Below are 23,323 nucleotides of genomic sequence, written 5' to 3'. Positions count from 1 at the left end.
TTTGTGTCTTTGGGCCTTGCCTTTTCAATAGGCTGGTCAGACTAGTCAGAACAAAGACTCAAGAGATCCAACTGATGACCACTTGTGTGCATTGTGATACTCAGCCCTAAGGATATCTCCCTTTTGAGTGAATCTCTATGGAGGTGCCAAGAGGCCCATACTTCAAAATGAGGTGGGCCATGGTCTAAAAAAAGGGGGAATCCAAAGGGCACACGAGTCAGTTAAGATAGTGCCGAGGGGAAGTCAGGAGGGTGAATCCTAAGATGTTTACAAAAAAGGGTGATTGGTTGCCAAGATTGAACTGCATGAATGGCTCGTGTTTGCTAGATAAAGCATAGGGTACCTAGATGCATGATAGACTGACTTTTAAGACCATTGGCTGGCTGATTTCCCACTCTGTGGTTTTTTGCTTTAAAAGATGTTTGCTGTGGGGCAATAAATGAGTTCCTGCTTGACTAGACTCCCTGCTGTGTCTGATTGTCTCCAGGAGGCTAGGGAATGGGCGAGTGGTGCATTTACCCTTCCTAGGACCAAGCTCAGCCTTCTGTGGTTGGGCTAAGACCCTACATTAATCACTGAGCCATCTTCCCAGCTCTAGTTATATTCTTAATCAGAGCAGCTGTGATTACTTACAAGCGACCTCCAAGAAGAACCTATCCTGAAGGGTCTCTTTAGATCATCTGACATTCCAGGTGTTCCCTATACCTCCTTCCCAGCTGCTTGTAATTCTGCCCCAGCTGAGATGGTCCCCCACGTACCAGAGTGGTGGGGACCCTCCGTCTATGTAGCCATGGTGCTGCCTTCATCCACACTAAGAGGGGACTCTGCCCCAGCTGAGGTGGTTCCCCAGTTACCAGAGGAGTGGGGATGCTCCATATATGTAGACATGGGGCTGCCTTCATCCACACTAGGTAAGGGAACTGTTTTGGAGTTACCCATGATGCTGTAAATTACTCCAATAAACTCACTGATTCACCAAACTAGACTTGATGCAATCATTACTTTTTGTCTGTCATTTGGTGCTCTACCTGGGGGAAGCAATTGTTTTTTGAGGTCGCCCCTGGAAAAGTTAATACAACAGACTCATAAAACATTTTTTCTAAAGAGACTGACCTCTATACAAGTCAGTTTCATGCATGAACTGAATTTCAAGTACAAAATCATTTAATATTCATCTTAGTGTCTCCTGGAACATTGGTGCAGCTTGTGAGGACTGCCAGAATCTAAGCAAGGCTTTAGGCTCAGTACTGACACCAAAACACTTGTTTATTGCCTTAATGAGGATTGCTGTAAAGAAACACCAGGATTAAATAACAAGTTGGGGAGAAAGGGTTTATTAGGCTTACACTTGCACACTGCTGTTGTTCACTGAAGGAAGTCAGGACAGGAAATCAGATAGGGCAGGATCCCAGAAGTAGGAGCTAATACAGAGGTCATGGAGGGGTACTTACTGGCTTGATTCCTATGACTTGCTCAACCCACTTAACTTATATAACCCAAGGCTACCACCCACCATGGGCTGCTCCCCCCCATCACTAAATGAGAAAATGCCTTGCAACTGGATCTCAAGGAGGCATTTCCTCAGCTTAGGCTCCTTCCTCTCTGATGACTCTAGCTGTGTCAAGTTGATACACAAAACCACTCAGTACAACTGACCCCTTGTCAATGTGACACACAAACACATCACTATTAAGCCCTTCCTTTCTTATTCATCCCCCAAACCTTAAATAACTTTGGAAGTCCCAGTCTTTACAAATTTAAATACATTAAAATTTTCAGTTCCTTTAAAATAGCCAATCTCTTTTAAACTCCAAAGTCATTTAAAATCAAGTCTCTCAACTGTGGGTTCCAGTAAAAATATTTTCTTACTTCAGGGCATATTCACAATCAAGTCAAAGCAAAACAAAATTCCAATCGTCCAATATCTGGAATCCACTTATGATCTTCTGGAGTCCTCCAAAGGGCTTGGGTCACTTCTCTGCTCTGCCCTCTGCAGCCACACACAGCTTGTCTTCTAGGCTTTGGCTGGCTCCACTCCACTGCTCCTGCCATTCTTGGTGGTCATCTCATGGTACTAGGCATCCCAAAAACGCTGGGGTCCCTTGCTGCAACTGGATGCACTTTCACCAATACCCTCTCATTAGCTCTCTTCATGGGGCCAAATCTCAATTTCTTTGCATGACCCCTTCAGTCCTGGGCCTTCAACTGCCATTGAGGCTGCAGCTTCACCAATGGCCTCTTCTGGCCTCTCACAGTGCTAAGCCTCAGCTGTTTTCCATGACCCTTTCATGCCTTCAAAACCAGTGAGTCCTACACATTCTTAACTCCAGCTGCCAGCATGAGGTACAACCTTGGCTGCCTTTGGAACACAGCTTCTCTGTGCTCCCAGGAAACAAATCCAAGAAGATTTCACATCAGTGATGCTGGTCTCTTCTTAACTGCTGCTAATTTCTTAGCTCCAGCCAACCAGCATCAAGTATCTCAGAACACAAAGGTTTCACTGTAATGGTTCTGGTATCTTGTTAGTCACAGCTGATTCTTCAGCCCCATCTAACCAGAACCACAGAATCTTAAAGTAGCCAAGAGCCCTGGTAGAGTCTTTAAACTTCCCTCCGAAACTTCACAAACAGGCCTCCATCCTCTGCACTTCTCTCAACATTCTTATCTTCCAAGCTCCCACAGAACATCCCACATTGCTCTTAACACTCAATGGTTATTCTAACCCCAAACTCCAAAGTCCTTCCTCAATCCTCCCCAGAACAAGGTCAGGTATGTCACAGCAATATTCCATTACACTGGTACCAATTTGTCTTAGGACTTCTATCGCTGTGACCAAACACCATAACCAAAATAACAAGTTGGGGAGAAAGGGTTTATTAGGCTTACACTTGCACATTACTGTTCATCACTGAAGGAAGTCAGAACAGGAACTCAAACAGGGCAGGATCCCAGAAGCAGGAGCTGATGCAGAGGTCATGGAGAGCTGCTTACTAGCTTGCTCAACACACCTTATAGATCCCAGGACTACCAGCCCAGGGATGACACCACCCACCATGGGCTGGGCCCTCTCCCACTGATCACTAAATGAGAAAATGCCTAGCAACTGGATTTCAATGAGGCATTTCCTCAGCTTAGGCTCCTTCCTCTCTGATGACTCTAGCTGTGTCAGGTTGACACACACAACCACCCACAGTTGTAGTGTTATGTAGCCTGTTCCTATACATTTGTTGTCTTAGTTAAGGTGACCTATTGCTGTGATGTAACACTGTGACAAAAGCAACTTGGGGAGAAAGGGCTTATTTGGTTTATACTTCATAGCACTGTTCAACATGGGGGAATGTTGCTTACTATCTTGCTACTCATGGATGGATTGCTCAATATGCTTTCTTATAGAACCCAGGAGAACCAGTCCCACAATGGGAGGAGCCCTCTCCCATCAATCATTAATTAAGAAATGCCCCACAGGCTTGTCTACAGCCAGATCTTATCGAGATATTTTCTTGGTTGAGATTCCCTCCTCTCAGATGACTTTAGCTTATACCAAGTTGACATAAATCCAGCTCATTCATGTTAGTATTCAGGCTTCTGTACTGGCCTATCCTTAGGGTTCTGACAGGATATGCCCTCAGCTGCAGCCACTAGGAGCACCGCCTGTGCACATCCACTATGTTTCCTTTGAAAAGGGCCCTGCCCACCTCCCATCTTTCTCTCTCCCTTCCTCTGTCTCTCTCTTTCTCTCTCTGCTTCTCTGCCTGTCTCTCTGTCTCTCCTTCCCCCAACTGTCTCTTCCCTTGTTACTCCTGTCCCCAGAGGTGGTCTCCCTTCTCTCCTCCCCACTTTTCCCATTCACTTTCCCCCAATAAACCCCTCCCACCCAAGATCCATCGAATCGAGTTTTTCTTTCTCTCACATATCACTTTTTAAAATTACAACAATTCATTTACAAAGAAAAAACACAATGAAAAAGTTCTTCCTTGTTAATTCCTAGTCGAATGACAAAGATTCATTTCTGTTGAACACAATAATATTGGCATTTAATTTGTACGCGTAATACTGCAGTAGTTTTCAAAACTGGAGCTTTTGAACCCCTGGGGGATTATGCTAACTTCCCATATTGTTTATTGCAAACTTTGTGGTTGCTTCAATTTTGTAATAATTTACTAAAATGTTTCCAGACTAAAAAGTTTTCCGAATTAGAGTCAGCAGTTCTGCCCTTAATGATGCCAATTTGTACCCAAGTCCTGGCCTAACTGCCTTAGGACTTCAGTGTCCCAAACCACACTCAAGCAGGCAGCTGAGACCAGGCCACAGGATCAACGACTCAACACCCACACTTCTGGCCACAGCCACAGGCTCAGTTCTTTGCTTGTGCCCACTGCTGCATGGCCTGCTTCTCGAGTCCAAGTACATGATTGCCCCAACAAAACACAAGCTAAAAATGTAATTATTAAACATTTGAAGATGATGAAGCATGGCATCAAGCCAGGTATCTTCTGCTACACAACATACACAATTGCCTGGATAGCATACCTGGGAAGCCAGGTGTACATATAAGCCACTGATTTGTTCTAAGTAGAGCCCGAGCAGTTTCTAGGAGGCCCTCACAAGGTGCCACTGGTCCCATGGGAATGGCTCTGCCCTTGTGTAGAGTGTGGAGAAGGTGCTTCCCCTGAATGAAAGAATGCCCATCTCAGTCTCATTAACTGTTCTTTTAATGTCAGAATTGACAGATCTGTTCTCAGTTAAAAACACAGTCCACATTAATACTCCTTTCCGAATGACACTGTCACTGTCTTCCTTTGAAGGTCTGGTGGCTGCTGTAATCTGTACCATCTCATGTCTGCCTTATGAGATTTGCTGACCTCGATGACAATGGTGTCTTGTCCCTTCAAATGGGATGGACATTGTTATATGAACCAGAAAGGTTGGGGAGGTTCTGGTTCTTGAATTTACTGGTCAAGTGGCCACAGACCTATCAGATGAGAATACCAATAGCTAAGTCATATTATTTCAGAAAGTCATAGCTTTGAGCTTCTAGCTGGCCATTTCTCATTCTCTCCAGTCATACATTAGATGGGTGTTCATTTCCTTTCTCTGGCTACTGCAGTTTCTTCATAGTTGGTGACATATGTTTTCACCAGGAACACCAGATTATCTGTTTTTATGTGATGTTAGTGGCTTCTGATGTCATTTGGACTCTGCCTTAAGTACACACATTGGTTCATTGTTTAGAGTGCCATAAATCATTCCTTTGTGTAGCTGTACCATGGGGGTATTCAATGTAAGGGAAGTTTCCAGCTTTTTGCCATTATAAAAGCATTATAAAGTATAGCACAACTACTTATCTTATACTATACTTGTATTAATTGAAAACTATCACTGAGGCAACCTTCCCAAAGCACTGTACCCTTGATGTGGTACAGTTTCTGTAGGCAACAGACAAGCAGTGGGGCTGGAGAGATGGCTCAGTGGTTAAGAGCGCTGGCTTCTCTTCTAGAGGACCTGGTTTTGATTTCCAACACCTACATGACAGCTCACAACTCCAGGGCATCCTACACTGGGCATGTATGTGGTACACATTTATGCATGTAAACACTCACATCCATATTTTTAAATTAAAAACATTTTAAAAGATGAATACTATGCTATGTTTGGACAAATTTCCCATTTACTGAAGTTCTCTGTCTTTATTCTCTTAAACATTGTAAATATTTGAATGCAAGCCAAGCATTTCACGTCACATAGCTGCACTATAGCAGGGTTAGTTCTAGGAGACATTATCAGACAAACTTCAACATACGAGTTTCCTCAGCGTGAGGAAAGGTGTTCAACATTTCCAATCATCAGAAAGAATCCCATCAAAAGGACAGTGAGACAGTACCACACACCCCAAGGAAACCTACTGAAAACCAAAGCTGAAGAAGACACGAGCTAAGTCTTTGCACACTCTTAGTAGAGATCTAAGTTGGTAAAATTATTGTGTAAAACAGTGTAGACTCAATAAATTCCAAGCAAATGGCCTTAGATTCAATGGTGTCACTTCTGATATATCTCTCCCCTGAAGAATTGAGATTGTGATCTCGAAGATTTCCCAGCACTTTCCACTTGCTGCCAGTCCAGTGGCACTCACAAGAACTGAATTATGGAATCAAGGCAGTGTCATAATTGATGAATGACAGAAGAAATGCAATCTGTTTACACAGTGGAGACCAGTCAGCCTTCAAAAGAAAGGGGATCCTGATGTCTGTAATTGTCATAGTCCCGGTTTCTATTGTGAAGAGACACCATGACCACAGCAACTCTTATAAAGGAAAACATTTAATTGGGGCTGGTTTACAGTTCAGAGGTTTAGTTTATTATCACCATGGTAGGAAGCATGGCGGCACAGAGGCAGACATGATGCTGGAGGGGTAACTGAGAATTCTACATCCAGATAGCAGGCAGCAGGAAGAGAGAGGGACACTGGGCCCTGTATGAGCTTCTCAGAACTCAAAGGCCACCCCACAGTGACACACTTCCTCCAACAAGGCCACATCTCCTAATAGTGCCACTCCCTATGAGCCTATGTGGGCCATTTTCTTTTAAACCTCCACGGTGACGCTATGGATAGACCCAGAGATCATTACTCAACAGGGAGATGGGGCTGCTGTGTTCTAATACACCCACAGAGACAGAGCGGAGTGGCGGTTATGAGAAATTATGGGTAATGTGGAATGGTGGCTATTGGTATAAAGTTGAAGTTATTCCAGGAAAACAAGTTCTGGAACTTTATATAACATAGTGCTCACAACTAACAATAATCTAGAGCTACTTAAATCTATTTCAAGTTAGCTAGGCAATTCTTTGGTAAGTGTTTTTGTTTTGTTTTGTTTTGTTTTGTTTTGAGACAGAGTCTGTGTATTCTCAGCTGGCTTGAAACTCGGAGATTTGCTTGCCCCTGCCTCCCAAATGCTGAGATTAGAGGCATAGGTCTCCACCCTGGCTGGTGAGTATTATTAATACTCATCATCATGAGAGTAAAAGAGGAAGAAAGTAACTTTGGAATTATTATATTTCTATGACTTTGATGATGATGATAGTCTCAAGCACATATAAAAGTTAAATGCTTTTTTTCATAAGTTACCTTGGACATGGTGTTTTGTTATGTCAATAGAAAAGTAACTAAGACAAACACCCTTTTTAGGGAGGTAGGCAAGATTGTAAAAGCCACTGACTGCCTGACTCAACTCTCACCTACTGGAGAGCTGCTTGTTTTCACAGCTACCTCAGATCTGAAGGAATGGCTTGGAAAGAATGTGAATTTGGTGACTCGGAGGCGTCACAGTGTCATGGGCAGGAACCAGACACCACGGTGAGCAAGGCTAGACAGACAGCAACTTGATTTCAGGTGGTTCATAAATGAGTGGCAAGACTAAATAACAAAGAGCCACAAGCATACAGTTTGAAGCACTGTAACAGACAGAGGCTTCAACGGCAGCACTGGGCTGGGTGCACCACATACTTCAGGAGCATCACATACTTCCAGGAGCACCGTTGGCACAGCGAGGTCTACAGGGCAGCTGGAGGGGTGGAGCCTGCACAACTCTCCCAACTCTTCGCTGGAAGAGTCTGAAGAGGAACAATATGACTTTGCGGTGCCTCACATGGGCACGGCCCAAGCTATTGATGCACAGAGAAGCAAAAGGCTGCTGAGGAATAGGTGAAGTGAAACAGAAAGGCTTTAGTCCTATCTCAGAGGAACAGCTCACTTGGTTTTTCTCGCTTCATGTGTGGTTAAGACAAAACCCAAAACAGGAAGCTTCACAAAGAAAGAAAATGAAGCAATGAACGTGCCCCATTTTGTAAGACACACTACTTCCTCCGCTTTCAAACCCAACATAGGTGGTCAGCATTTTGCTTTAATTTTGAACTCTCTTTTAAAATTATTTATTTTAATTCATGTACATTGTGGTTTTGCCTGCATATATGTTTGTATGAGGGTGTTGGATACTTTGGAACTAGTGTACAGACAGTTGTGAGTTGTCATGTGGGTGCTGGGAATTGAACCTCAGTCCTCTGGAAGAGCAGCCAGTGCTCTTAACCATTGAGCCATCTCTCCTAATTTTGAACTCTTAAGAAAAGTTTTCTCAACTTTCAAGTAGCATGTGTAAAATGGAGCAAGGCTTCAGAGTAGGGCTCTGGGGTAAGATGGCAATGCTCCAGCAAAGACATGGTAGGAACAATGTTCTCTTTCAGTATTACCAGCCACAGGACACACAAGTTTTGGTCCCTTTAGAAATAGCATGCTATATATGAAAGTCACACATGTTGTATTTCCCTCCTGACCCCCTCCCCCCATACTCTCTGATCATTCTGTGTTGTGTAACCGAATCCTCCTGATTGGCAGCAAAACATGATCACATGTTCCTTTCCCCAGAAACTCAGTGCTATGGGTTACCAGGGGTTTGTTTCTATAGTAACTTGGAGCCAAACATCTTGGAGGAAGGAGGAACTCTGAGAAACTTCTATTCATTTATTTTTATTTCAGTTTCTAAAACAATTGTTTTTAATCACAGAAGTGTCAAATGGCTGGTAAGAAAATACTGGTAAAGAGTTGTGAGAAAAAGTGCCCCTCAAATCTTGACATAACAGCTTTGTGATGTTATGTATATTTCTATTGAAACGCACATTAAGTGTCTTACTAAAAGTCCATACCAAGAAGACACTGGTCTGCAAGATGACCAGCTTGGAACACTGGACAGCCCATCTTAAATGAGGCACACTCAGATTCATTTAGTGGACAACAGCAGTGTCAGACACTACCAACTTGGCAATTCTAAATGGAACAGGTAAAATGATTGCTTTTCCATGCAGAGATCTTTTATTCTGTGTACAATTACTCAAGATTCATTATTGTTATATAAAGACTAAGTTAGACTTGAAACATTTTTCTAAAGCTATAGAGAAGATTTTAAGAAAATGGGGTAAAAAGCTTTGTTATGGGAAGACCTAAAAAAACAAGCCATAGGACTTCTTTCTGTTCCTACTAACAACACAAAAAGAAAATAACCTCTCAAAAAAGGTTGTGGTTATGGTTGGCAGAGAGAGAGGGGGGTGGAGGAGGGAGAGAGGGAAGGAGGAGAAAAAGAAAGTGAGCAACACAGCTTTTTAAAAGTAATTTACAAGTCAGGAAAGAGTCACTTTGCACAATAAGTGAAGTACGTCGAGTTCCCTCTCCCTTATCTGTGCATGTCCTGACCTCCCTCTGTGGTTAAGTAAGTATTCCCCATTTCTAAGCACCCCAAGGGCCTACCCATTAGTGTTCCCCCTCTGTAGAGCGTGTCTTACCCAGTCTAGTTCCTTCCACTAGAGGACAAAGAATGATCACTTACAGGGTTAGAAGAATACTTACCAACCGCATTTTTCTACCTTTGCATTGGAAGATGCCACCAAAATAAAAATAAATTTCCGAGTTGGTAATTAGAAAACAAATTCACATGGCCCCTTAAGGATACCCTATGGACCCAGAACCTCGTCTTAAGGAAGAAAAGGGTTTAGAACTTGGGCATTCAAGAATATTAAGGGACAGACTGTTGCAGCCTTCATGTGCTTCCACTCTGATGAACTAATGGAAGGCTAAAGGCCCTGGGCTAAACTCTGAAACCTGTGAGCCGAAACAGCTCTTTTCTTTTTATGAAGTATCAGTTACAGTGACAGGAAGTTGATTAATAGGGGGGGGGGCAGAGACTGTTGGAGGGCACCATGAGCACTTTCCTTCAAATCTGAGACACATGGAGAGGAGAAGTGGAGATGAAGTTAAAGACAAAGCCTGAAGTTTGTGTAGCAAAGGCCTTAGGATCAAGTATATCAGTATCCTATTGATAAATAACAAAGAAATAACATGTCATATAACAATAGGCCTTGGATTCAAGATGGTGGTAGTCATTGGCACCCAAAGGATTTCAGAACAGCTTCTAGGAGCCTGGGAGACTCCTACATACTCTGTGGGGAGAGGAAGCCACAGAGGACAAGTATACAGAGCATGAAGTATCTCCAGGAAAGCTTTTTTTTTTTTTTTTTTTTTTTTTTTTTTTTTTCAGGCAGGTATAATGGGAAGATACTGTTAAAAAGTGGTCTTATGAAATCAGAAAAAGAGATGGTGGAGCAGAGCCACACCCAGTCCTCAGTCCTCTTGGAACCTGGGCCAGCAAGCCTAGCTCACAACCTGGAGCTACAGCTAGAACTGTTTGTTCTGCTGGGGGGGAGAGTACAAGGTCCTTCCTGAACTGTCCTCCAGCAGAGAGGTGTGCATGACCTGGAGCCCTTACGGATTGTGCCTCAAGGCACCCTGATCAGCAGCAAGATCACCCGGACTGTGGGCAACAACAAGATATTTGAGGCATCTCAGCGATAGCCCAGGGTTTATGGTGATTCTGAAACCAGAAACCTTGAACCAGGCCAATGACTGGTTGCAATGAGTATATGCATATAAAGCTGTTTGGGCAAAACATAAATACTGTGTGACACAGGGCAGTCAGCAATGCCACTTTGAAGGGTAAATGTGTCATTGAGGTAGGAAAGATGGAGGAGAAGAGCAGTGGAAGGAGGCAGAGCTGTCCAGCTGGGTGGTGTGCAGCATCCTGGACTGGCAAAGGCTCAGCCTCTACCCACCCCCAGTGCACAGCAGGATGTCCAAGATGGAAAACAGTTCCTTTTCTGGATTGGGCTTCCTCGAAAGACCACCATGATCTGTGTTGCTGCTTGATGAGGGAGGTCCTTCTGTGTGTATGTTTATCTTATTGGTTGTTGAATAAAGTACTGCTGGCCAATAGGAAAGCAAGATAGGTGGGGACTAGGAGTCATGGAGGATTCTGGGAAATGTAGTAAAAGGAAGTCTTGTGATAAAGGCAGGAAGTGACATAGCAGGCAGACTCATATATAAGCAAGGGCAAGAAGGAAGTTGTCCCCTTTTTCTCTTCCTCCTACTCTCTGCTCTGGAGCTGCCATGTGATCCTGGTAAGGGAAGATGCCAGCAGCTGGCATCCGATAAGATAAGTCTTTATGGTTGATAATTAAAACTGAGCTGGCAGATGAGAAATCTTAGTCATTGGCCAAGCAGCATTTGTACCTCATATAAGTCTCTGTGTGTTATTTGTGACCTTAATGTGGCGGCGGGCAGAACTCAGGCAGATTGGTGGAAAGCGCCCATGTGGCAGCAGGTCTTGGGTGGCTTGATGGAAAGACTTATTGTTACAGCTGCTGTAGGCCATGTTGGTGTCCCTGGTCATGCTGAAGCAGGGGTCATGTAGATGTCTGTGGTCCATGCTGAAAGGGTGGGGGCAGGAGGGGAGAGGCGCCCGTGCTTGGGGCTGCTGCCTGATGTTCATGGTCCATATTACTGCCATTACTGCCTGAGGTCATCTTGATGTTCCTAGTCTGTGCTCCTACTGGAGGCCATGTGGATGTCCGTGACCTATGCTGTTTCCTGAGGACATGTTGATGTCCATGATCAACGCTGCTGCAGGAGACTATATTGATGGTTATCATCTGCTGCCACTAGGAACCACATGGAAGTTCACGGTCCATGCTTGCACTGGCTACTATGGGCTAGGTAGCTTCTTTTGCAGTGTTACCGATGACTGCAGACTCATAACTGAGAATGAGACACACTGAAGGCTTCTGTGACAACCTATCCTCAAAAAGTAACAGTCTAGACAGGAAGCCATTGAAGAGAGTCCTTAAAGATTATGATGAAGATGCTGAAGAGTAGCTCTTCACAGTTTATGGCTTCTGGACCAGGGCAGGGAATGACTCAGTTTTTTTTTTTTTTTTTTTTTTGTGGCTAGCTACTGGGAGTATGACCATACTCCAGTGAGTATATGGGCAACACAAAATGGACTTAGAAATTTTTTTTTCTTTTGAGATAGAAGACATAAAGGTGGGAGGGCGAACCTTGGAAGACTGGGAAACGAGTGTGATTCGAGTGTATTGTATGAAATTCCCAAATAATCAATAAAAACATTATATTAGTTTTTTTTAAGGCTATCAAGGGGTTGACGGGAAACCTGGGACAGCAACAAGGTCCCTGAGCTATCACCACTCATCCTTTCACATGATAAAGTAAAGAAGCTTGTGTAGGAGCAGGGCCCTGGAGAGGTCATTGAGCGGTGGGCGACACATATTGAATTTGGTAGAAAAAATGAACCCTAAGAGTCCTTGAAGGTGTGACATGTGACTGTTACTTCAAGGAGCCTTGGGAACTGTACATTTGAGACAAGATGGGATGCAGAATTCTCAGAGGAAGATAGAGACCATGCTCAAGACTCACGGAGATGGATATCTCTGGAGGGACCAGTGTGGTCAGACACCAAACCGTGACCATACAACCATAATGCTAATGACCAAAAGCTGAGCTCCTATGTCCAGAAACATGAGAGGTAAAGGAAATCAGGACTTACGTTTTATATTCAGCTTTACTGAAACATGATTTGTGCACAATACAAGTCACAATCATAAGTGTATAATTTGATGAACTCTTACAACATGATCACTACCAAAATCTTTTCCATTGTTCTAAAATGTTACTTTGTATCTCTTTACTGTTTGTGGTAGGTTGAATGTAATTGGCTCCCATAATCTCACAGGGAGTGGCACTATTGGGAGGTGTGGCTTTGGGAGTTGGTATGGCCTTGTTAGATAGAGGAAGTATGTATGTCATTGTGGGGGTGGGCTTTGAAGTTTCATATATGGTCAAGCCATGTCCAGTGAGATAGACCACTTCCTGTTGCCTGCATGTCACCATACTCCCCATCATGATGATAATGGACTAAACCTCTGAACTGTAAGAGAGCCCCCCTCATTGAAATATTTTCCTCTATAAGAGTTTCCATGGTCATAGTGTCTCTTCATAGCAATAGAAGCCCTAACTAAGACATTGCTCCTCACCCGACTGCTTTTACCCCCACACCCACCATCCCTGAAGCATCTGAGACTGACCAGTCACTTTGTCTTTTTAAAACTTCATATAATCTGCTATGAGGTGTATGCTTGTGTCACACACACACACACACACACACACACACACACACACACACACACACACTCGTGTTAAAAGGTAATTCTAACTGGTGGTATTGGAGGAAGGGCCAGTTAGAATAATGGGTCATATGAGTGAAGCTCTCATGATGGGATGAGTGCCTTACAGCCAGCAGAGAAGATGACAGGGTACTGTTTAGCTCTCTTTCTGACACACAAGAAGTTGTCAGCCTGCAGTTCAGAAGTGCATCCTAATCTGAACATAATTATGTTGGCATTCTGATCTTAGACTTCCAGCCTTCAGGACCAACAGAAATTCCTTCTGTTGTTTATAAGTCACCATGTCTATAAGACTCTGTTATGGTGTCCCAAAGTAAGACAGGATCATAGACATATTTGGCTTCTATCACTTAGTACCAGGGTTATGAGACTCATCTACACTGTGGGTTACCCATATTAGCTCCATTTCTTGCTGAATTCAATTCTACTGCAGACATTTATTACAATTTCCTTGTTATTCACCAGTTGACAGATGTTTTACTTGTTTCTGGGTTTTGGTTATTATGAATGAAGTTACTAATAACATTGCAGGGCAAGTCCTCCTCATGTTGCTTACCTACTTTTCTAGGAAACTGCAAATTGGTTTCGAAAATGGCTACACCTTATTCATACTCAGCAACATGCAAGGATCCTACAATGCTATATCCTTGTCAACACTTGGTATTGTCAGTATTTTTAATTGTAGCTTATAGTTTTAATTTACATTTCTATAGTGATTTTATGCTGTGCATAGTTTCATCTCAGCATTTTTTAAATCTCTATTTTTCCTTAGTTAGATGTGTTTTAAGGATAATGGGTTGCTTTTTAAATATGTTACTGAGTTTTAAGTCTTTTGTATGTTTTGAAAAATAGTCTTATCAAATGTGCCTTTTGCAATTTTTTTTTCTGCAAGTAGGTTTACTTTTCATTCGGTTGGCATTGCCTATCAAAGATCAAAAGTTTTAATTTTAATGAAGCATAGATTCTTTCTTCTATGTATTTAGAGTGGTGTCTAAGACATCTTCACCATCTTCATGTATTTGGGTTGTCTCCTACACCTCCTAAAAGTATTATAGGTTTCCTGGTATACCACATCCTTTTTATCATGACGCCGTGTGACAATGCACACAGGCTCAGAAACAACAAAATCAAGTGAGCTCAGAGTAAGATCTTTGAAACCATGAGTCAAGATAACTCTTCCCTTCTTCAGGCTGTTTTTGCCAGGATTTTTGTAACAATAATAAACCCCAGATGAACTCCTAATATTTTTCTGTTATTTGATTGGAAAAATCTTTTTTTTTCATTTATTCTTTATTTAATTTTGGTAAGTGATATTTATCCAGGAAACTGTCCATTTCCATTAGATTTTCAAATTTTGTGGAGTACAGATTTTCGAAGTATGACCTAAAGATTCTCTGGATTTCCACAGTGTCCATTGTTATATCCCCCTTTTCGTTTCTGATTTTGTTAATTAGTGTGCTCTCTCTCTGCCTTTTGGTTAGTTTGGCTAGAGGTTTGTCTATCTTGTTGATCTTCTCAAAGAACCAACTCTTTGTTTCATTGATTCTTTGTAATGTTTTCCTAGTTTCTACTTTATTGATTTCAGCTCTCAGGTTGATTATTTCCTGGCGTCTACTCCTCCTTGGTGAGTTTGCTTCTTTTTGCTCTAGTGTTTTCAGTTGTTCTGTCAGTTCTCTAATGTGACTTTTCTCTAGTTTCTTCATGTGGGCACTTAGTGCTATGAACTTCCCTCTTAGGACTGCTTTCAGAGTGTCCCATAAGTTTGGGTATGTTGTGTCTGCATTTTCATTAGAATCTAGGAAGTCTTTAATTTGTTTTTTTATTTCTTCCTCAACCCAGGAATGGTGCAATTGGGTGTTATTCATTTTCCAAAAGTTCTTTAATTACTACTCCTATTTACGTATCCATCCCCCCATTCCCTTGCCCTCCCATCTTCCCATGTTCCCCCCAACCCCCCCAACCCCCGCCCAACACCTCCCCAGGGATAGTGAGACCCTCCACGGGGGACCTTCAAAGTCTGTCATATCATTTGGGGGAGGGCCTAGGCCCTCCTTGCTGTATCTGGGCTGCAATAGTATCCCTCCATAGGGAATGGTCTCCCAAAGTCCATTTGTGCTCTAGGGATAAAGACTGGCTCCACTGTTAAAGGTCCCATATCTCACCCAGATGAATTAAGCTTTTCACGTGCTGCTGCTTTGGGCTTGTTGCCACATGCATGAGGAATCCTGTTCTGCGGAGTTTTTGTTTTGTTTAGTTTGTAATATCATTGTATGCTTTTGTTACTAAGGCAGTGCAGGTGAGTTGGTTGTGGGCACACTCACCCTATAGAGGCAGGTGGATCTCTGTGATCTGCGGGTTTGAGGACAGCCTGGTCTACACAATGACTTCCAGGCCAACCAAGACTACTCAGAGACCCTGTCTCAATCCCCCAACCCTCTAAAAAGATAACGCATAAAATGAGTTAGGAAGCCTTCATTTCTAATTTTGGAAGCATTTATGTAGAAATGGTTGTTTTCTTAAATTGTTAAACAGAATTCACCTGCCAAGCCATCTGCTACAAGGTTGGATGCTCTCAGGGCGATTTCTGGAATCCATTTTTCACCTTTAGACAGAGCCAACCATTCTCCATCTCTAGCTCTCTGTAGAAATCAGGACGCAGATGGATCTCTGTTCTCAACTGAGCTTTCCTGTGCCATCACAGTCATCCCACACTAACCCCAGTGAGAGCCGACCTGTTCCTCAGCATCTTCATGATGCCTTTTCTAGAAGGTCATGAGCATAACCACATAGAATGTGCTCATTTGAATATTACTTCTTTCACTTACTAAAATGGATTTTGACATTTACCTCTTTCATACATCTTTTTATATGGATACAGACAACTTGTTGAGAGCTGGCCAGACTGTTTCTGACATGTTGGATAAGTCGGGTGATTTTTTTTTTGCTTGATGCTAGATGTTTTAACTGTGACTGTGTGAAGCTCTCGGTAAGACCTATTAATTTTTTTATTTACTTATTTAGTTAGTTGTTTGTATTTATTTAGTTGCTTATCTGTTTGTTTGTTTGTTTGTTTGCCATAGGTGAGCAGTCTACTTGCACTCAGACCACAGTTCTCTGCCTTCCATGGATAATGGCTGCAATGTTTTTCTTTCCAAAGCCTTTGTTATGCTGTATGAAAAATTCAGTTGTTCTGAGAGCTTGGTGTTTTACTGCCATCGATTTCTCCAAGTCTTGATTAATTTTTTGACTGTCTTCCATGTTTATACAGGAGTGGAGCCCACTTTCTTTTTGTAGCAGTCAAAACATAAAATTAAGAATCATTTTCTCGAGCCTTCTCTCATATGGATTTCCTCTACACTTTCTATCTTCGTGGGTCCCTTCATTATGGCCTAAGAGACTGTGTTCTCTTATAATCTGACCTTATACTGCCACATAGTGTCACACAATTCAGGCTTCCCGAAAGGCTAAGTATTGAGTAAAAGAGACAAGCATGCGTATCACCTCCACCTTCACCCCCTCCCAATTTCTCTAGTAAAAGCTCAGTGTTCTCTTATTCTCGGGCATCTGCATGACCTGACAATGCCAGTGCAAACTGGTTTGGAGCTGTCCTTGGAGCAGGACCAACAGAACAAGAGCAAACAGGGATTTCCCTGCACTCTTTGTATTTGAGAACCCTCTTTTCTTCCTCATAGCTCTCAATTCAGCCCTCCACAAAGTGAAGGACACATATAAATAAGGAAAAAAGAAAATACCATGAGAGCATCTTAATTCTTAAATTGGATATTAGGCAAAATATGTTCATTTCATTGTATGATTCTTTGTACCTTATACTTTACATTTACATATAAATAAGCCGTTTTGTTAATCATGACAGGAAATAAAGTATCATGAGTGGAGACCAATAAAGCAGGAACAGCAACCTGCCAACAGTATGTACTGTAATAACTGAATTTCAAAATAGTTAAAGGAGGCACAACTGAGGCTAAAAAGAACTATACTTTACAGGACAATTTAAAAGAGAAAACACTATTGTGGAAAAACCAAATCAACCCTCTAAAGATGAAGACACAACCATTAGGAAGAAAAACAGGGCTGGAGAGATGATGGCTCAGCAGCTAAGAGACTCCTCACTTTTTCTGAGGACTTGGGTTGTTTTCCTAGCACCCATGTGACAGCTCACAGCCATCTGTAATTCCAGTGTTAGGGGATTTAATACCCTCCTTTGACCTCTACAGGCACCAGGCACTCATACTACGGTGCACAGACATGCATTCAATCAAAATGTTCATACACATAAAATAAACTAAATAAATCTAATTTAAAACATAAGAAAACTCAATAGGGACATTAAATACAAGATTAGCTAAGAATAGGAAAGAATTAGCAGATTTGAACAAAGATTTGAGACATCATTCAGAATGGTGTACAAGAATGAAGAGAGTGCACAGCATATAAACACAGCTAAGCTGCATAAATGAGCGAATGCAAATTTCACATATATCTAAATAAGAGTTCCACAAACTAGAAAGAAAATAGGGGAAGACTAATGATTTGTAAATTGAAGATTTCATATAAAGAAAGAACACTTATTTTTTAGTAAAGCTAAACCACAATACCAACTAATTCTCTACAATTATCTCACAAAAAGAAAAAATAAAACACTTGCCCCTAATTTACCCTTATACCTAAAGAAAGAAAAGACATCAAAGAAAATTTTAGACTAATAACCCATATAAATATGAAATACAAAACTTCTCATAAACCATTAGTTGTATCTACCACCTTATACAGAAAAGATAACAACATGATCAAACAAAGTACATCTAGAGAATGAAAATGATTCCACATTTAAAGGCTTAATTGTGAGAAACCACAATACATTTCAAAAAGACTAATCATCTCAATGCATGCAGAAAAATCATTTAAAATACACTATCACTGAAATAAAAGGTAAACTAGGAATTAAACTTTGAGGGAGCATCTGAAAAATCAGCATCAGACTTCATGGTTGCCTGTGAGGTCCCAAGTTCGAGCTGTCTCTCACCACTCAGTGCAGTATCACAGGCTGGTTAGCCAGTGCAGCAGCACAAAAGAACAATACAGGGTGAAAGTCAAAGTGTCTCTATTTGTAGTTTCATAAGCAGATTTCAAATGGCTCTACCTCCAGATCCATTAAATACTTCTCAGAAGCGCTAGTTATTAGTGTTTTTTTTTTGAGTGTACTAATATCTTGTAAGAATAACAAATCCACTTTAAACAAATGCCTCTTAGGAACATGAGCAGTCTGGCAGTCTCTCTCCCTTTAGCTCAATTACTGACTCCTTGGTCTGATTATTGTTTCTCCTGAAAACCTCTCACGCCCTCTGCTGTCCACGAATTGAACATAAAGTAATAATAGTCACTGCCATTCACATTTATTTAGTAGGAAACGCTCTACCCACCTGCATTCATATTTCTGCCTAAGAAATTTATTGAATTTCTGAGACAGCCTTAGGGGTCAGTACATTCTAAGAAGTACTTACTTTTTTCCTTATTAAAATGCAAAACATGTTCACCACTGATAACATGATCTAATCATTCAGTCTCACTGCTTAGAGATAACTACCATTATAAAGTGCCATACGCCCTCTGGATTGTTTCTAGGAATATAATTTTATTATTGTTATTACAGAGGTTAAGATTTAACTATGCATAAAGGTTATCATGTGCTCTTTTAGCCAATATTATAGATGATTTCCTATATTATTGACTCACCTTCAAAATATAATTTTTAAATTGCTTTATAAGATTATCAATATATAGTCAATTTAATTATCACTTTCTTATTTGGGAGCATTTAGAGCATTAGATTATTTCTAACTACAAGTAGCCCTATAAGACAAAAATTCTTGTACATTCATAATTTTATGCTTTCGTCGCCCAAACCCACAATTTCTGGATCATATTGGCTTCACCTTCTGTTTCTAAATCTGTCTCCTTACATGTCACTCTTGGAGAGTAACAGCTATCCTTCTTAACAGTGTTTTGTGAGGATATAGGGAGACAATGCACATAAGCATGTTTTGAAAATGGTATTTGTTAGTCACTATTTACATGTGATATATACATGTTAGGTGTTGGTAACTTTAATATCGATCAGAGTCTCAGTTCTCAACCTCATGAAACCAGAAATGTAATTTTCAATAAGTTTTAGTTCCTTTATTTGAAAGTAATGAAATAATGATAGTATTACATATGCCATTAGGGCTCAGTTGGCAATTCTATTAATTTAATTTTTCTCAGAATGGGAAAATTACTATAGAAACAGGATAATTTATTATGGATGCATTTTATTTACTATATGTAGCAATCATACAAGTAATCTGAATTCATCGTCAACTTGCTTGTGCCATTTTCACTTTTTCAAAAATATGCCTATGGGTTTTCATAAAAAGATAATTTGAAAACTAATCTGATAATTATGTCCACATAAAACACAAAGCTAAGGACATTATTCATAGAGCAGGCTCTTGCTTAGCATAAAATGTATTTTATATCTTCCAGAGGCAGGCTAGAACCACAGAAATGATGGAGACATGGGAAGGAAAGGAACCTTCATCTCAGAGTGCTACCAGTGCCTCTCGTCAGCTGAAATCATGAATTCTAACGAAGTTACAACATTATTTATGAAGGGTGCCAATAGAAAGGTAACATTTCTTTTATATAGAGATATCTCCAAATTAGAATGTTGAAGTAGCAATGGATCACGCCCAAGACCTAAACACAAGAGGCCTTTCTTCTTTCTCAGCTATAAACCAGCAATTTTCTAGGAATCTCACCAGAAACCCTATCTACAGTAAATACCTCTTACAGTTAATACCCTCTTCTACCATTCTTATGACACGTGGTTTTATTTTTGGACAGTAATCCAGTCTAGGACACCTCTAGAACCATCCAATAATATAACTTATTGAGAAAAAAAGAGAGAAAAGGTTTTAAAATCCTTTCTAAGAAATCTTTCAAGGCGTAACTTGAGAACCACCAAAAGAGTGACTCTCCAGAGCTCCTGCTAAGACACTTGAGGGTATAATGTCTTTGAAAAGCCTACACCTGTGTTCTTGAGCATGTCTTATTTTCCCTGAGTGATCATCTCTGTCAACCCCTATGCTTCATAAATCTATGTTTAAAATCTCTCTTTTTTAAATCAACTCCAACTCTTTCATACTAGCTAATTCCAACATTAATTTTTGCAGTAAAGCCAAGGAAGGGCTTCGCCTCAGTGGAAGTCCCCAAGGGTAAGAGGACTTCTTGGGCTGCTGGAAGCAGGTCTGGGCTGCTGCACCGAGGCTACCATAATCTTCACTAAAGGAATAATACAGACACTGCTGAAGACTTTAGATCAGTCTACCAATCTCTCTGTTACTTCAGGTCCCAAGATTTGGGGTCCTCATTTTGGCTGAGGGCTTCTGTCTTTAAAGGCACCATTTTATTTTATTTTTTGAGACAGAGTTCCCTTTATGTAGTGCAGGGTGACCTCAGATTTGAGATCCTCAGCTTCAGCTTTCCAAATTCTGGAGGATTAAAAGTGAACACCGATACATAGGACTGGCATTCTATCAAACTTATCTATCTATACTTAAGGAATTTAGGGAATTGTTTGTAGAGAGTGGGAGAGGCTAGGCAAGCAAGGGTGAAATAATGGCTGCACCCCACACTTTCCTTATTTTTACTGCCTACTTAATAATAAAGAAGGAAAGAAGCCTTATAGAGTTATTTAGTACATTCTATCTTTACCTCAAAAATGAAGGACCAGGTCCCTGTGACACAGATAAACCAATAGGGCCAGGAAAAAAGACTTTCCCCTCACAAGTCTTATGGGAAAAAAAAACTTTTAGTTTTTTACCACTAACCCCGAGGATCATTTGTAGTGAAAGAGATCTATAAAACAGCTGACCTGAACAAGGGAGAGCTCTTGGTCCCCAGACTGATAGCTGGGAAACCAGCATGGGACTGATCCAGACCCCCTGAATGAGGGTGTCAGTGAGGAGACCTTGGAAATCTATGGGGCCCCTTGTAATGGATCAGTATTTAGCCCTAGCATAGGAATGGACTTTGGGAGCCCATTCCACATGGAGGGATACTCCCTGAGCCTAGACACAAGGGGGTGGGCGTAGGCCCTATCCCAAAGGCTACCACAGACTCTGAAGACGCCCCCCATGGAAGGCCTCACCCTCCTTGGGGAGCAGAAAGGGTTTAGGATAGGTAGGGTGTTAGTTGGGGGGACAGGAGAGGATGGGAGAGAGAGGGAACTGAAATTGACATGTAAACTAATCTTTCTAATTAAAATTAAAAAAATTAAAAAAGAAAAAAATCTAAACGAGACCAAATGCCTCAAAATTTCCCAGCAATTTAGAAACAATGCTATTCCTAAAACACCACTTTACTCGTTTTGTAGACTGTGCACTACTTTGTCAACTGTAGTTTCAATGGATCCTTGTAAAAACCCTCCCACACAAGGCAAGGGAGATACTGTTGCCGTCATTCTACAAGAAAATAGTAAAACCTAAAGGCACCGAATGAGTGGCTTAAGGTTGCTTACAGTTAGGACAGAGCCAGGAGCCCAGCTCTCTTTTCTATCCAGTACTTTCTAGGCAAGAGGAAGTTCCCTTACAGGGCAGAGGAGGAGGGGGCCCAGCCTACAGGGGGCAGCTCTGCGTCTACTTCCCGTCTGTGAACACGCCGTTCTTACCCTTTCTCTTGGTTCTGGTCCTTATTCAGACTCTTATTTTTCTGCGCGGGTTTTAGTCCCTGGGAATCTCACTCCAAACTCCACACTCTCCAAACGAGTCGCGTCCTTGGTATCCAAGGTAGCCGCGCCGCTTGTGCAGCCTGGCCCTTCCGCTCTTTCCATTGGTCCGTGGGTCTCTTGGGCCAATGAGATTGGAGCAACGGCTAGGCTTTTCCACCAATCAGCTCGTGTCACTCTATCTCTCCGGCGCACTGTCTCCTGGGATATGTAGTTCCAAGGCCCCTGGAGCACTTGGATATCCGCTACCTTTAGAACTACATATCCCGGCGGCCTCCGACCAAGGGCGGCAATAGAGGAAGAGCAGGGTCAGGGTTTTAACCAGTGGTACTTTGAAGTTGTCACTTGTCACCGGGTTTGCTTTACAGCCTTCGGGCCTCTATCTCGGTGGCGAGGAGGCCTTGTTGGTCCCGCGCTGCGGAGCGGGCATGTGGGGCCGCCTCTTGCCGGGCGCCCTCCGCGGGCGGGCGAGCGTCCTCTTCCGGGGCTCGCACGGGGCGCGGCAGGGCTCGGCGCCCGGAGACCCGGCGCTGATGCAGTGGACGCTGCGGGTGAGCCCGTTCTGGCGGCTGAGGACGCGGCTCCCCTGCCACCTGCTCGTCAGGGCCCTGGATCCCCTGGCGCACCCGGACGGCGAGCGCGTGCGGGTGGCGGTGCGCGGTGCAGAGCGCGGGGCGCGCGGCCTGCAGGTGGAGTACGACGCCGCTCGGCGGGAGGTGGCCGTCCTGTCGGACGACATCGACCCCCGGGCCTTGGTGGAGGTGGACGCGCCCCTCAGGTTTGGCAAGTGCAGTGAAAACTGGTTAGGATTCCTGCTTTCCAACTTCATGGAACAAATAATAAGTTAACTATATAGATTTGGAGACCTACGGAGTAGAGGCATGGAGACAGTAACCAGAAGCAGGCTTCTGGTTAGAAGTAACGATGAGATTGGGATTGACAGCAGGGGTGGCATCAATTTTCACAGGTGCTGTTTTAAGTTTTGTTTAGCTCTCCATTGACACCCACCTGTGATGGTTTGAAAGAAAATGGCCCCCAAAGGGAGTGGCACTAATGGGAGGAGTGGCCTTGTTGGAAGAAGTGTGTCACTGTGGAGGGTGGGCTTTGAGGTCTCCTATGCTCAAGCGACTCCCAGTAAGACAGACTACTTGTTGCCTGCATAAGATGTAGAACTCTCAGCTCCCTCCCCAGCACCATCTGTTTGCAGCTGAAATGTCCCTCCATGATGATAATGGACTGAACCTCTGAACCATAAGCCACCCAATTAAATGTTTTCCGTTATAAGAGTTTCTGTGGTCATGGTGTCTTCACAGGACAGAAACTCTTAAGACACCACCTTAATCTGTATTGTGGTAAAGCCCCCTCAGCACCTTCAGATTAGTACATGTGGAAGGCACAGCCTCTTAGTCATCTAGGCTAGTCAGGTGAGAAGCAACAGAGCATAAAGGCTGAGCCATTCCAGTC

The 23,323-nt window shown here is 42.4% G+C and overlaps 2 protein-coding genes across 6 annotated transcripts in view; one reads left to right on the top strand and one right to left on the bottom strand.

The window, feature by feature from the left end:
* Positions 1 to 21,955, bottom strand: part of Ccdc146 (coiled-coil domain containing 146) — a 145,321-nt gene extending 123,366 nt beyond the window's left edge. The window contains exon 1 of the mRNA XM_027393442.2: positions 21,803 to 21,955. The gene's annotated coding sequence lies outside the window, so the exon portion shown is untranslated. The remainder of the gene's footprint in view (positions 1 to 21,802) is intronic.
* A 187-nt stretch (positions 21,956 to 22,142) lies between these two features.
* The window catches only part of Fam185a (family with sequence similarity 185 member A), a 41,015-nt gene continuing 39,834 nt past the window's right edge, over positions 22,143 to 23,323 (top strand). For 3 of the 5 annotated variants that reach the window (XR_004772011.1, XM_035451617.1, XM_027393438.2), the window contains exon 1: positions 22,145 to 22,642. Coding sequence is in view for 3 of the 5 variants with exons in the window: in XM_035451617.1 (XP_035307508.1) it covers positions 22,288 to 22,642 (355 nt within the window). In the remaining 2 variants the exon portion in view is untranslated. Of the gene's footprint in view, positions 22,643 to 23,323 lie in introns of all 5 variants that reach the window. The other 2 variants (XR_004772012.1, XM_035451618.1) reach the window with 2 other exon arrangements.

Source organism: Cricetulus griseus (genome assembly GCF_003668045.3).
Source record: "Cricetulus griseus strain 17A/GY chromosome 1 unlocalized genomic scaffold, alternate assembly CriGri-PICRH-1.0 chr1_0, whole genome shotgun sequence".
Taxonomy (NCBI): domain Eukaryota; kingdom Metazoa; phylum Chordata; class Mammalia; order Rodentia; family Cricetidae; genus Cricetulus; species Cricetulus griseus.
This window is presented reverse-complemented; position numbering and strand designations above follow the sequence as displayed.